The sequence below is a fragment of the Taeniopygia guttata genome, chromosome 28 (genome assembly GCF_048771995.1).
Source record: "Taeniopygia guttata chromosome 28, bTaeGut7.mat, whole genome shotgun sequence".
NCBI lineage: Eukaryota > Metazoa > Chordata > Aves > Passeriformes > Estrildidae > Taeniopygia > Taeniopygia guttata.
In genome coordinates, this window is record NC_133053.1 from 5,245,917 (window position 1) to 5,261,010 (window position 15,094).

The 15,094-nt window shown below is 47.8% G+C and overlaps 1 protein-coding gene across 6 annotated transcripts in view; it reads left to right on the top strand.

The window, feature by feature from the left end:
- The window catches only part of MARCHF2 (membrane associated ring-CH-type finger 2), a 33,289-nt gene that overhangs the window by 11,268 nt on the left and 6,927 nt on the right, over positions 1–15,094 (top strand). For 4 of the 6 annotated variants that reach the window (XM_002189911.6, XM_072919401.1, XM_030257121.4 and 1 more), the window contains 2 exons: positions 900–1,119; positions 4,799–4,994. In XM_002189911.6, the coding sequence (XP_002189947.4) occupies positions 944–1,119; positions 4,799–4,994 (372 nt within the window). In that variant the 5' untranslated portion in view covers positions 900–943. Of the gene's footprint in view, positions 1–899; positions 1,120–4,798; positions 4,995–5,493; positions 14,415–15,094 lie in introns of those variants that run through there. The other 2 variants (XM_072919399.1, XM_072919402.1) reach the window with 2 other exon arrangements.

A 15,094-nucleotide genomic window follows, 5' to 3' on the forward strand; every position in this document is an offset into this window, starting at 1 on the left:
TGGGTGACCTGCTGCCTTACCTCAAAGGCGGAGAGTTCTCCTGTCCACACCAGCTCCTGGTTTGCTGTGTTGGGCTTTTCTCTGCATCTTCTCTCCATTTCTTGCATTTGCTGTTTGTTCCGTGTCTTCTCTTTGCTGGGTGAATATTGAAAATGTGCTGGTGGGTTTTGCTATTTGCAAGTGGCTCTTGTGAAAGTCATGATTGGTTTGAAGAGTTGAAAGGGAAAGGAGTCAGTCTGGCCTGCTGCCCTTCCCAAGGAGGAAAGGAGGATTTTTGGTGCTTTTGGGATGTTCATATCCACACATTCACTGTTGGGATGTACCCCAGTGGATATAGAAATGTAAGCATGTGTATTTCTTTAATGAAATAAAGAGAAAAAACATGATGGAATGGGAGAGCCTTTTGAGCTTGGACAGTCTTTCAAGTGCTCAGAAAGCTCCTGAGGGCAGCTGAGAAGGGTCTCCTGAACTCAGCCACATAAACTGGTTTAGGTGGCCTGTTCAGGTGAAACTTTGCTGCATTTATGGAGAGTATGAATATAAGTTTTCAGGATGGCTCTAGCCAGAACAGCACAGGCCCATGGGGATTCTGGTTGCCTTCCCCATCTCTGTATCAGCACATTCAGTTTGAAAGGCTTCATCAGGTTAAAGGGTGGTTACCAGGAATTCTCTCTGGGAAGGGCAGATTTGCAATTCTGATGGTAAGTTATGTAAGAAGAACACTTGGAGCCTTAGTTTTATGGTAAGGCAGGCTCACAAAACCTACTAAAGGGGACAGAAGACTCACAAAACGTGTGCGTGTTGGGCCCTGGGGTGCTCCTAGCGCAGTGGGGCTGGAGGATCGTGAGGGGCTGGGGATGCCGGCGTTCTGTGTTCTGACTGTGGTGCTGTTCCTGCAGGTCTCCCGGGTGCCGGGCCCGGGACAGAGGGGCCCAGAGCTGCCATGACCACAGGCGACTGCTGCCACCTGCCCGGCTCCCTGTGCGACTGCCCGGGAAGCGCTGCCCTGGCCAAGGCGGTGGAGGAGGCGGACATGGGCCGCCCGCAGTACATCACGCAGGTGACGGCCAAGGACGGCCGGCTGCTCTCCACGGTGATCAAGGCGCTGGGCGCCCAGAGGTGAGGCTGCTGCGGGGACACGGAGCTGAGCTGGGCTCTTCCCTGCTCCGGGGGCTCAGAATGTTGTGTGGAGGAGTTTGCTGGGCCGCTGACACCGAGCCTGACTGCTGGCGGGTTCGGGCAGTGTGCTGCTCATGGCTGAAGGGCTGGAAGGGAGCACAGCCTTTGTTCCAGGAATGTCCGTGTGTCGGAATTTGTGGGTATTGGTGATTCTGAGATTGTAGAAAGTCTCTGTCTTTCTGCCCTGTTGCTAAAGAAGAAGCTACAATTCGTCTGTGCTGGTTTCAAGGTTGTTTATTCTGTTTATCTATAACATGTTCTGCTGCCCTGCCGCAGCTCTGTCCTGCAGGGCAGCGTGTGGGGCTCTGCCCTCAGTGGGATGGTACAAACATTATATACTAGAAATTACGTGTACTATATTTACAATAATGTGCTAATATCTATCATCTACGTTAAACAGCGTGTCCCCAGCCTAAACCAACAGAAAAATGCCAACACCACAGTGAAACATGGAGGGCATGAAGAAGGAGGAAAGGACAAGACACACCCAATTTCCTCCATCTTGTCCCCTCTGAACCCCTAATCTAGAAACTTAAAATTTTACTTTTGCACCCGTGTCACACTTAATTATTACTCTTATTAAACACTCAAAGCTTGTAATTTATCCTGTAAGATTGAAAACTCCTCTCCATGGACAGAGATCACAGACAGTGTCTCTGGGGGCTCTGTCCAGGGGGTTCCTGACCCCTGCCAGGGTCCCAGACCTGCCAGGGCAGCCAGAGGGAAGCCCTGGATTCCCACATCCGTGGAATAGAGGCATGGTGTTGCTCTTCAGCCGCAGGGAGGGGAGGGTGTTTGTGTTGCAGCAACTACAGCACCCAGCTATTGCTAGAGGGGACACGTGGCAGCTTCATAGCTCAGACTCCTGATGTGACTTCTTCTCATTTATTTTGGGCAGCTTCCAGAGGAAAGGACATTTGGCCGCATTGTTCAGTCCATCTACTGAGAGCTGTCACATTTTGTGTTCAGAAATCTGTCTGAACAGCTGTTACTTGTTTCAATGAGTTTGGTCAAACATTTGTGTGATATGAAAGCAGTGATTGCAGACATGGGGGAGGGATACAGGGAAGCTGGATGAGGATAGAGGCAAACAGAATTGCTGCATCCAGCAAACCTGGAGCAGGTCAATAAAAATGTGAAAGTAACTGGGCTTGTTCTCTGGCAGTAGATGGTCAGGGTGAGAAGTTGTTTAACCCTTTAGAACTTGTGAAAGTGTAATAATTGTGTGGGAAAACTGCCTGGAAACAGGTTAAAAAACCCCAATGTTTTTAGGGTTTAATGTTTAGGGTCAACCCATAATGATTCTTTATGTTTCTACACAGACACCAGTTTGTTTCTTTTGGTGACGGGTTTCAGTGTCTTCCTTGTCCCCAGCACTTAGCACAGCAAAGCCAAGAGCAGCGTGACTGCGCTGGAATCCAACTCAGTTGAATTACTGAATTGGTGTCTTCAGCTTGCTGGAAAACTGTCTGAGTGTGTATTATGTGGGAGTGTGAGCGAGCCCCCACCCGGCATGGGAAAGGAAGGAAGGAAAATGAAGTCTGATAAGAATTCTTTTCACAGACTGTCTGCAAATCTTTTCATTTTGGGTTGTTTGTTGATAGCCAGTGTTATAGTAATGTTCTGGAAATACAAAACTTCTCAAACAGGAAGAGAACAGGTGAAATATCTTACAGATGCTTTTCTTAGGAAATGACAGATGCATGAGAGCCCCGGAGGCTGTAGGGGATTGTCTGTGTCACTAGGCCTCTGTATGCAGGCTGTTCTGGTACAGCATTTTATGGCAATAAATGTTACACAATCGTCAAATAATTGAAATTGGAAGGGAATTCCATAGGATATCTGGCACAGCTTCCTTTTAGAGCAAGCCTGCTCAGAGTCTTGTCTGATGTAGTTTCCAGGATCTTTGAGGATGAAGTTTCCACCACCTCCCCAGACTCCTGTTGTACCTTTTTCCCAGTGTGCTCCTTTTCCTTGAACTGTGCTTCCATGCCTCACTCTTGCTTTCTGTGCAAACTAATGGAGGTGGTCCTGCTGGTTTTGAAGATTGCTTTGGTGGTTGTGTTGCAATCCCACAGACTTCTGCAGTCAGGTGGGGTTTTTTGAATTCAGAATAGCAGTGGAGTGTGAACTATGATATGGGCTCAGTGTGGCTGTTTTTGTTCTGTCAGCAGTATCTAGAAAAAGGTGATATCTGATACCACTCAGCTGGGTTTCAAGCAGACTTATAGTAGGGTCTTTGAAACAAAGATGTTCCTTTTTCACCTTTTTCCTTTCTCTCACCCCCAAATCTGGGCAGCTTGGGATGTAAGAGGAAAACTGTGTGAAAGAAATGGCTGTTTGGAAGGTGGGAAATGAGATACTAGTGAGGGCCTGGTTTCTGTGGTCCAGGGAAGGCAGTCCTGCCCTGGGCCTCTGCTGTCCAGTATTTTATTCCTCAATGATCTTGGTGGTTGGTGAATGCTGAAGAGATGAACTGAACTGCTGGAAACAGTGAACTTTGTTATCTAGAGCCATCTGGGGCTTCCCAAGGAGCCCAAAACATCCTTATCAAGGGGCTGACATATGGCTGCTAAGAAACCTGTGCCTCGGGATGCCCCATCTCTGTAAGTGCTCCAGGCCAGGTTGGTGGGACTTTGAGCAACTGGTCTAGTGAAAGGTGTAGCACTAATTGTTCAGTCAGTGGTGCCAGCTGAAGGTGTGAGGAATATCTTGGGAGCAGATGGATGGTTTGAGTGTGATGGTGGCTCATGTCTCCTGCGGGGAAGGTTGCAAGAGTCTCTGAAAATGTTTGTTAGTTGCTTTGGTAGATATCTCTGGTTCTGTGAGGTCTGTGGGGTTCTGTGTGATTCTGTAGTTGGAACTTGGGGCCAAGGAGGTGTTGTTCCTGAAGCACCAAAGCATTTCTTTAGCCACTGAGGTGCCGAACACTGCAGAGCAGTTGTTGCTCTGGGGAGGGTGTACCCACAGGATGCTGGAGAGTTATTGTGCAGTGATGGGCAGAGGGTTTGTGTGCTGGAGACCTTGCTCTGGGTGCCTGCTTGCTATGCAATATGTTGTATTCTTGGGGAGGTTAGCTTCCAGGGTCAGTTCAGTTGTGTCTCGAGATATTGCTGTTCCTTGTGCAGCTCCTGCTCAGCCCAGGCTGCAGAGCCAAGTTGGGCTGACAGTGGATAGGTGATCTGGTAAATGTGACCTGATTGCCAACCTCTTGAGAAGTGGCAAGTGGCTGGGGCATGCTGTGGGTCATTTGGCTTTGCTTTGGTCATGTGGATTTGCATGAGTGCTTTAGGCTTGGTGTTGGATCTCGTGTCAGCCCCTGAAGAGTGTGGGACGTGCGCTGCAGTCACTTCTCAGCCAGCTGAGCTGGCCAGGCTGATGTGCCATCTTCTCTTGTTGTTATGGGTCTTCCAGATTTTAAATGATCTAAAATGTCCTGAGCACCTCCATGGTTTCCTGAGACTGGTTTCCTGCTGCTGCAGGCTCCTGGCATGCTGTGCCACACACTGCCTGCTGTTCATGTGCCTTTCTGGGGCTCGGTGGGACCAGACCCTGTGGCAGTGTTCTGCCTGCTCTGACTCTGATTTCATTCTGTTTGTCTCTCATTCTGCCTCTTTAGTGATGGTCCCATCTGTCGAATCTGTCATGAAGGTGGAAATGGGGAGGGACTGCTTTCCCCATGTGACTGCACAGGAACACTGGGCACCGTGCACAAGAGCTGCCTGGAAAAATGGTTATCCTCCTCCAACACAAGTTACTGTGAGCTCTGCCACACAGAATTTGTTGTAGAAAGAAGACCAAGACCCTTGACAGAGGTACCATTTTCTTCCTGATTCATTTTTATTGCCATATCATTTGAGAAAGAAATGACTGATTGCCCTACTGTTCTTCTAGTTCTTGGCGTCTCCTCCTTGCAGTACCTTTGTACTCACAAAGACTCTGTTTGGAGAGATCAAGTCCCTTGTCAGGCCAAGTGATGTAGTTGCAAACACACAGTGGTGGTGTTTGGGGCAGCTCCTACCAGTGACCTGCCCATGTGCCACCTGCCAGTGGCAAGCACTGTGCTTTGGCTGTGCTTTAATGCCTGAGCATCAAAATACTGGTGTCACAACATGACATGAAATATGAAGTTCTCATAAATACTCTTTTTTTTTGCTCCTGGTTTTAATCTTATCTCAGTGTTAGATTAGTGCAGCTCTCTTGCATGTGCCTTCCTTGTCATGTTCTGTTCTGAAAAGTGAGATGTGGTGATTGCTGATACTGTTTGTACAAGACCTGTCTTCCCATGACTAATATTGATGTGTGCTTCTTTAGGCCTTGCTCCTTCCTGCTGCTCTGTGCTCCTCCCAGTTGAAAGAGAAAACAGGACAGGGCTCAGCTGGTCCTTTTGTTCCTCTCTGTGTTGACCACAGGGGATCAGTCCATCAGCCTCCCAGAACTGGAACATACAACACGGGCTCTGGCTGGTGGGTTGGGTTTTTTTTTGTTTTGGGAGCAAAGGCAGCGTGGACCAGGCCATTGTCTGACCTCAGGGCTCAAGTGTGCATCCCCAAATGAGGAATAAGTAAACCAGTGAGGCCAATACAAAAGGCTTAAGGATTTGTTTTAGAAGATGGTTTAATATGTCTGCAGTTGAGCAAGCTCTCCCGTGTCAGTGTGCTGCTGGCTTGGCTTGGTGGTTCCTTCAACACACTGTGCAACTGCAGAGAAGCATCACTCTGCAGCTGGGCATTTAACAATTTTGGGAGTCCCACATTCCCAGACTCTGGGAGCTCTGGGAGCTGATTCTTAGCACCAGACTCCTGTTACCTGTCAGCTGTCGGAGATTTGTCCTGCCTGCCACCAGAGCGTGTGTGGAGGCAGAGTTATTTCGGATTTGTAGTGCTGACTGCTCTTGTCCACTCTCTCGTGCCCCTTGCCCCCTTAGTTAGATCAAAACTGAGTCACAACTGGAATTCTAAGTTGCTTTCCACATTTCTGTTTCTATTCCCATTGATTCCAGAGGTTGCTTCTTTTCTCTTCCCACTTCCCTCTGGAAACAATATTGCCCCCTCTTCCTTTCCAGAGTCCCCAGCTCGATTTCTCTTACTCCCATCTCCTAGGTGAACCTTGGAGTGGAAAAGAGTCCACCAACTGGGGAAGCATTCAAGCTTTAGTTTGCAAAGTAGATACCAAGTTTTAATGACTTACAACTGACTGTCATGGACTTGACAGCCCCAGACAGGAGGCTTTCACCTACAGTGCTAACCCAAACCATGTATCTAGCACAGTAATTTGTATGAGCATTACCTCAGTGGTTACTGCTGTTGGGGTCTTACTGCTTCTCTCCTAGCTGCTCAGACATATAAATCGGTGCTTTGGCCAGTATCTCTCAAACAGTTGTTTCAGAGGTTGCAAAACACTGCTTTAAAACATTTAGGAAGGACTGTACCTTGGCTTTGAGAACACAGTGCAGGCAAGCCCAGGGGCAGTGATCTTGCTAAGCCCTTTATGAAGGCCAAGTTGTGAGTGCAGGTCTCAGATGTTTTAGCTTAAGAGCTGGTAAATATTCCTAGCCAGAAACAAACACATGGGAGTGCGTTCAGCCATCTTTCACAATGCTGTGTCTCCTCATAACAAACATAGGCTTGGAAAACTGCACACTCAAATAAAAGCTCAAAGGCCAGTGTGTATTGGAGGAGTTTTTCCTGTGACACCAACTCTGTGCCTCTATCTGGCATGAGGAGCTTGCTGGGAGAGTGGGACAGGAAAGTCTTGTCTGTACTTCAGTGTGGGTGAATGAGCGTTCCAGGACAATCAATTTTAATTCCTGTTGAAATTTGTGAAAAGCCCCTCTGGACTAGAGCTTATAAGGGTATGGTGATCAACAAACTGTGAGTGCTGAGGGGTGATGGGTGGGCAGCATTTAATGAACTCAAACACAGGAGAACTGCCACTATGTGTTCAGAGAGGAATGGACTTCTTGAGCCATTACTGCCAGCTGGCAAGGCTTTGGGATTCCAGTGATTTGTTACTTCTGGTGTTTTTGGACTGTCTGTTAACACCGTGAAGGGGATGATCTACTCTGTTGTGGTGTCTGCTGAGGAGCAGCTTGCCTAAAGTGCCTTGTGAGCCTGGAGGCTGGTAAGCACCTGATGAAAAGTCACCAGGGAGCTGGTGAGAGCGATCCCTGCTGCAGAGCAGAGCCTAATGTGGTACAGCCCCTGGGAACAGAGCAGTTCCCTTGCCAGCAGCTCAGGGGCAGAAAGGTTTTCCCTGGCTGGGAAAGCAGCATACAGCCTGATTTAACACAAGCCATGGTAGCAGGCTGTTCTTCCCCTCTTGCAGGGCTGACAGCATGCCCCCAGGCGATGGAGTGCGGTGGGTGTGATTTATTAAAAAAATATGGATATTGATCTAGTATCGATATCCAACTGTGACGGACAAAAACTCTCTGACAGTTTAAAGTCAGAAAGTGTATGTTTATTCGACGCCGGGCAGCGTGTGGGATCGCTCCCAAATACACACTGCACCTTCCAGGTGATTACAGAGTCTTTTTATCCATACAAGTATTGAATATACAAAATACAAATACATATTCATCATTTTGGTACATCCCATTCCCCGCTTCGTATGCTAATCACTCCAAAAGCTATTAAGCATGTGTAGTTTGTCCCTTGAAATGGGTCGGTGGTCCCTTTCATGGGGAGGGGTCCCAAAATGAGGAAGTAAATGAAGTCTTCCTCGTTCTGACCTTTCTACCTTTTCAATGCCAATATGACAAATGAACTCTTGGTAGAACTCCCATTCCTTGTCTTCAATTGGTTTCAGAACAGAGGAGGCCCACAATTGTCTTATGTTCCTAAAAGCTATTTATCAGTTTCTATATTCTTCATTATAAACCCAGTAGCAGGCTCTGCCCTTAGTGCCGAGCCCTTCGGAAGGAGCAGATAACCCCTTGGCCAGCTGGCTGGTGCTTTCCATTCATACTCTGCCTGCAGGGATGAGTGAATCTCATCCCCATACCAGAACGGGCTGCAGCTCTTCACCAAATACTTTTGGGAAGTGTCATCTCCAAGCTGTTCATCTGTTTCTGAGAAGAGGGCTGGGGAAAGAGGCTGCTTAGTCATTTAAAAATGTCACAGTTCCCCCAGCCACCTTATCTGGGAAGTTCTCTGCCTCTTGGTTGTTTGTGAGGAGAGGTGGGGAGTGTTTTGAAACTTTGGGGGAAGTGATGTTTGTGGCGAGTGTGCTGTTGAGGAGCTCTGATAAAAATCCACTGCTTACCAAGTAAAGCTGTGAAATCAAAATAGAAATTAAGAGCAGGGGATAAATGGATGGAGACTAGGACTAGGAATGATGCAGGAGCATGCTGCATGGCAGAAGGGTCTGTCCCATGTGTGAAAGGCTATCCAACCATTCTAGCTCTCTTTTGCTGTCACCTGGCCACAAGGGAATTTGGTAACATGCTGCCTGCTGCTGCTGCTGCACGTCTGAGGAGAAAGCTGCTCTTGCTGTTGGTTCTGCCATGTCCTGCCTTTCCAGCATGGGGAAACTTAGAGCTGGTCATAGTGGCTGCAGCAGTCACGGGTCAGCACTGCTCATCTCTGGGAAGGGACTATCAGCTTCATTAAGAACTGGCTTTGTCATGTGGTTTTGAGATCCTTCGGAAGGAGAGGGCCTGAGGCTAATTTTGGGCTGCAGGAGACATTTTGGTGAGTAGTGGGGGGAAGCTACATGGCCAAGTTGAAATGCTTCTTGTGTAAACTTCCTGATTTCTTAGAAGTCAGGAAACGCCATGACCAAAATTGCCTTAGTTTTTACTTCAGGCCTCTTGTCTATCTGTGTTACAGTGTGGTCTTCATGGTCACAGGCTGCGTCTTCCAGGAGGATGCATGGATGAAAGATGCTCACTAGCTACTGTATTAATCCTGCTGTGGCCCTGCTCACCAAGACCAAACTATTCATTTTCTCACTAGCTTCTCTGGGGTACTTATTGCTGTGACATCCAAGCACTTGATAAACAGTAATTGAATTTTGCAGCCTTTTTTACAGAGGACAGTTGTCAACTTTGTCCAGTATGGATTAAAGATAATTTCTTAATAGAATTATATTTTTGTTTTCTTTAAGCAGCCATAGATTTATGTTGCTGTCTGGTCGATGTAAAAACACTAACAGTGTTGACTGCCAGTGTGCCTGATCTCTGAACCTGGAGTGGGGAACTCATCTGAGCCCAGAGCCAGCTCTGGCAACCACAGGCTGGCCCACGGGTGTGGGGGAAATACCTCCTGCAGTTCAGCCTAGTTGAGCTTTTTTTAACTAAGAAGCTAGTTGAAAGCTTAAAAGAAAAAAAACTTTTGAAAACCTGTCAGGCTGTGGAGTGGTGGCATGTTTTGAACACCTGCAGGTGGAGATGGGGAATTGACCTGCTGCCTTGGGTGGAGAGTTGTAGCCAGAGGTACAGAACGCTGGTGCCTGTGCTGTGAGAGGACAGAAGGCTTCTGCTCAGCTCTGAAGTGGTCTCCAGCACAAGACAGTTGTGGACCAAGGTTCTTGAGTGAGGAGCATGTCCTCAGAAGAGAACAAAATGGCCAAGCCTCAGAGAGGGATAGTTTTCCTATATGATTGTTTATTTAATGGACCTCCATATGTTTACAGGAAAGTGATCTGACTCCAGGACACTCTAGCCAGAGTGGCTGGAATAGTCAAAAAAGGCAAATTACTTTGTGTGTTCCCAGAAGATTTCATCATTTGATATTTAGATGAAGTGTTTGAAGTGTAAGTTGCAGCAGACACAGTTTCCCTGGAGGAAGTACTTTCCTCTTTGTTCTAATAATATTATGCACAGGAAATATGCAGTTACTGCCCAGGATTCCTCCTAGGGAGTAGCTGTACCTTTGCTTCCAGAGCATGGTAGAAGGAGGAGCACAGGCCTTTGGACCTGAAGGATTGCTGTAGCCTAGACAGCTCTTTCTCCCAGACCACAGATGGTCATACAATTCTCTAGGCATGATTGAGTTTATTTGCCCTAACCTTTCATGCTTTAAATGTGCCTCAGACAGACCTTGTTCTTTAAAGTCCTGTATAGTGTAGGGAGAGAAGGGAATACCTCTTGTGATCAATTAATTCCTGCCTCCTTAGAAGGCTGAGTTAGGATGTGTCAACTTGTCTGGAGGAGCCTGTCTCTTCCTGGCTGTAGGAGATCCAGGCAACTTGTGTATGAGTCAAAAGATTGCCTCCCCTGCCTCTGTCCTTAATGTTCTCCCTTCCACATAAACTCTTCTCTTTGGTCTGGGGCAAAATCCATCACAAACCTATTTTCTCTTACAGAGTGGTCTTCCTGCAGGAGATACTTTGTCCTTTGGGATTTCAGGCAGAGCTGTGTGGATGGAGGCATTTGGGACTGTATTGGATGCATTGTGTATTTCCAGCAAGCATTACCAAGGGTGAGAGTGTGGCTGTGTTCCTGCAGCCACAAGCCCTTCTGCACAGCTCGTGGCCTTCTCCCTGGCTGCAGCTCACTGCCCACAGGGGGACCTGGCTGTGTGGGTCGGTCTGTATTGGTGTACCTGAGCCCACTCCTGCCCATTTTTACTTTCCCAGGTTACCAGCAAAAGTATTTCCTTTCCATGGCAGCCTTGTTTTGTGTGTTTTGCTGTGGCACCCACCCTCTCTCATTTCTGTCTTCAGTTCATTAACTGCTTGTAAAGTGTTAAAGCTTCAAGCTATTGTTAATTTTATCCCCTCTGAGTGTTTCTCAATGGGCTGAAGAGAAGCACTACTTCGGCAGCACAAAGATTCCTTTTCGGGGCCATCTGCCCTTGCTGTAAACCAGCTTTGGTTTGCAGTCCTGGCATGGGGAGGGCTCAGGTCAGGTCTGTGCTGCCAGCCAGGCCTCTGAGGAAATGTCCCGGGCTTGCAGGTCAGGCAGGTGTCAGAGCAGCAGCTGTTCCGTCCCAGCAGAGATCACTCCATACTCCACAGGAAGGGTGTGTTGTTGTTCACACATCATGTAAATACCAGGGAGAGGAGCCAGGAGGTTTCAGTCTGTGCTCCGAGAGAGGACACAAACTGCTGGTGGAGAATGTCCTTTAGCAAAGACTCCGGCTTTGCTAAAATTGCTGAGAGGTTAAAAGTCAACATACCCTTATGGTGAAAGCTAACAAGTATACTGCATGACTTGATCATAATGCTTCTGCAAGCATTTAATTCCTTTGCTAAGGCAAAACTCATTTAAGACATCTCACTAATTCAAAAAAAGATTGCTCTGGTGAACCAGTCACTGTTGGAGCAGACCAGCTACCCTTTTTGTTTCCCTATTTCTGTCCTTGCTAGCAAATCTCATCAGGGAGTCCCAAGAAAATTCTGCTTCCATGTCTTCAGAGCTGGTGTTTTCCAGCAATGTGTGTTTTAACAGCTTTATTTATAAATGGGTTGCTTTAGTAATTCTGGTGTGTTCCTTTGCCTCCTCAAAACAGCTCCTCCTTCCAAGAGTGCTGTGCTATACAGGAGCCTGACAGTTTTTGCTCCTGCTGTTGTTCTTGGAGTTTATGGTGCAATTTTGATTAAAGATGATTACTTTGCAATGACTGCTAACACTTTTAGTTCACTTAAACTGCATATTTTATGTAGGTCAGTGGATTATTTTTTTGCCTTTTGAAAGTACAGTTTTCAAACACAATGTCACACGCAACAAAATGTGTTTGAAATTCTCTGAGGAGTTGCTTGTCTGCTGGTTACGGTAGAGTAGGGGACACCTCCTATGGGTCTGTCAGGTGCAGTCCTTCTGCTTGGTCTCCTGAGTCTCCTGCGCCTCTGTGGCTGTGGGAGGTGCTGCAGAGATGTCCCTGGAACAGGAAAAGGGAGGTTGGCGGGCAGAAATTGTGATGTTACTTCTGCTTATGTTGTTAGGGAAAGAAGTTTTGCCTCTGGCCGCAGTGCCTGGCGCAGCACTCGCTGTCCCCACTCCAGTTCGGAGAACTGAGCTGTGATATAAGCTCTCCCCCACCCTTCCTCCAGCCTTATCTTCCTTGCAGACAGACTTTTCCCTTTGCTTTCCTCGAACTCTTCTGCTGAACTCACTGCACTGTTGTCCGATCCGTGTTCCTCTACCCTTCCCCAGCCCACCTCTCTTCTTGCTCAAGGCACTTTTACACTCCTGGATCTAGGGAAAAACAATTCCTTCTTGGTTCCAGCTGAGTTCCACCCCTCCAATCTTTTCCTTTCTCTCCCTACTTGAGTTTGCTGTCTGGAGATACTGGTCACAGGTCCAACATGAGATCCTCTTGGCACTTCTCTGTGCAGTCCTGGGCACTGCTCTGCATAAAGCAATGGCCTGTGTGGGGCCAAAACAGGAAATACCCTTGCACTCTTGATACTCAGCAGCACTAGTCTTCCACTTCACCTGTCCATCTTCACCACTTTGTCTGGCCCTGTCTGTGCTGTGCTGATCCAGAAGACCAGTGAGCTTTCTCTGAGGTGCAGGTGCTGGCAGTGCTGTGATTCTATACTGGTGCATGTTGTGGTGTGGCATTTGCCATGGTGCCACCAACCACGGAAGCTCGTGCTCTGGAGGAAAGTGTCCCAGTGACTTGCAGCACTGCTTGGGTCTCTTCCTCTCCTGTCCACCATTTCTAGTGCTCCTGAATCTCTTGGGTCAGCCCAGAGCCCTGTGCTTCCCAGCAGTGAGGGTGTGTGGAAGGCTTTCATGCTCTACAAGGAGAGACTTGGTCTGTGGAGCATTGTTGGCAGGTAGCTGGGGACAGGAGGATGAGGAGGGGCAGCTTTGTGCTGCAGCACTTAACTGCTCTGCTTGCAGGATTAGGGGCATTTCTGGGTCTTGGCTTCCTGAATTCTGTGTCAGAAAACATCCCTTCCCACCTTGGGGAAGGAAGAAGAGCATTCTGCTGGGGCTGTCCATGGAGCTTGATGGCCTGCAGAAAGGTTTTGTGCAGGCCCAGAGAAAGGATGTGAGATCCCTGCATCAGAAGCTGTACTTTTTGATTCAACATGTTTCTCAGTACAGGGACAGGGCTAATCGTGCTGCTGTGACCAAGTTCATGTGATTTTTTTCCTGGCTTTTATAGCCAAGCAGCAGGTCAGCAGTGGAAGGTAAATCAGCAGGCACCTGAGAAGCCGGAGGGGTAACTGGTGAGCAGAAAGCATGTGGGATGTTTTGTAATGCAGCCAAATACTTGTGTGGTGCTGTGGCTTGCCATCGTGCTGTAGCTGTGAAGCACATGGGGAGCTCTGGCAGGGTCAGGTGCTGAGGCTGGCAGGTCACACTGGTCGTGGCACTTGCCCACCAGAATGAGGGGTCCAGGTGCAAGGCAGGGAGAGGCACGAGCTTGTGCTGATCCCTCCAGCACTGAGTGCTGCGTGGGATGTGTTCATGAAACAGGCTGACAGCCAGGGGCATTCAGCTACACCAGGTAAGTCAGTAAGAATCAATGAAAGCTGATTTTTAAAATGCCCATTTTTAAGCCACCAGACAGACTGCAAGGTGCTGAGTGCTGCTGGGAGAGTCCCTCTTCTGTCCACTCCCCTTGGTCCCAAGGGGCAGAATGCAGCTCAGCCTTGAGATGCATGAAGCAGCAGGTGCTGGGATGGACACACTGAGAGACTTCTCTGATATGCTTTGAGTTCTGCTCTTGGCTTCCAGAGGAGCTGATGATGTCCTGGTGCCTTTTACTGCCTGCTCCCCTCCTGCCTCCCATCACCTGGGCTCACCCAAGCTTCATGGGCACTGCAGCACCCAAATGATGTCTCATCATCCCACAGCCCTGCTGTGGCTCTAAAAAATGAGTTCCCTTCCACAACCCTACTGATCCCAGTATCTGGAAAAGCCTCAGGATCATGCTGGGGGACAAAGAAATTGGTTGTACCCAGAATTGTGTCACACAAGCAGAGAGAAGTTGTTTCAAGCAGGATCTAGGACTCAGCTCGTAGCCCAAATGGCAGCAAGCAGCCACCTTTGCCTCTTTAAGTCTCAGACATGATTGTAGTGTGGAAGCTGCTAGAAGAAGACCAAGTCATGCTTTTGTTGCTTTCCCATGCTTACTTGATCATTTTCCTACAAAAATTGTTTAATCTGCCTGACCACTTTATGGATTGTTCACAAAGTTTGTTTCAAGTCCTGTATGCACCAATGTGTTGCTGTGCCAAAAATGCTGCACCCTTAGAGTGGCTTATTGTTTTCCATTTTGTTACTGTGTCAGTACATATTGGTAAAGTAAATCAATTACTTCAAAAGGAAATTAATTTGCTTCCTGCCTTTATATGTTTGTCTCCCATCTTGGGGAGGAGGAAGGAGTTTTAAAAGTCACAAGGAATATAAATATAATTAAGATGCAGTAAAATACCTATTTGCCTGAGCTTCTTATTGTACAAGGGTCAGAGAAGGGCAACAGAGTTTGGGAAGAGTCTGGAGCACCAGGAGCAGCTGGGGGGGCTGAGCCTGGAGAAAAGGCAGCTCAGGGGAGACCTTCTGTTATCTCTCCCTAACAGGAAGATGCAGCCATGTGGGTGTTGAGCTCTGCTTCCAGGGAAGAAGGGACAGGATGAGAGTAGACAGCCTCAAGATGTGCCAGAAGAGGTTTAAGTTGGATATTGGGAAAATTTCTTCATGAAAAGGGTTGCCAGGCATTGGAACTGGCTGCCAGGACAATGGTGGAGCCACCATCCCTTGAAGTGTTCAAAAAATATGTGGATGACTTGAGGACATGGTTTGGAAGTGGCTCTGGGTTGATGGTTGGACTTGATGATCTTGGAAGTCTTTTCCAACCTTAGTGATTCTGTGATTCTTTGAGGTTTTCTTTTGGCTGTCTGCCCATCAAGTCGTGCTCCAAATGGCTTTAGAATCAATTAATGTTCCCTGGCTCTTAATCACTGAAGTGTTCAGGTGATTCAGGTCACATCCCTAAAATACCATGGGTTA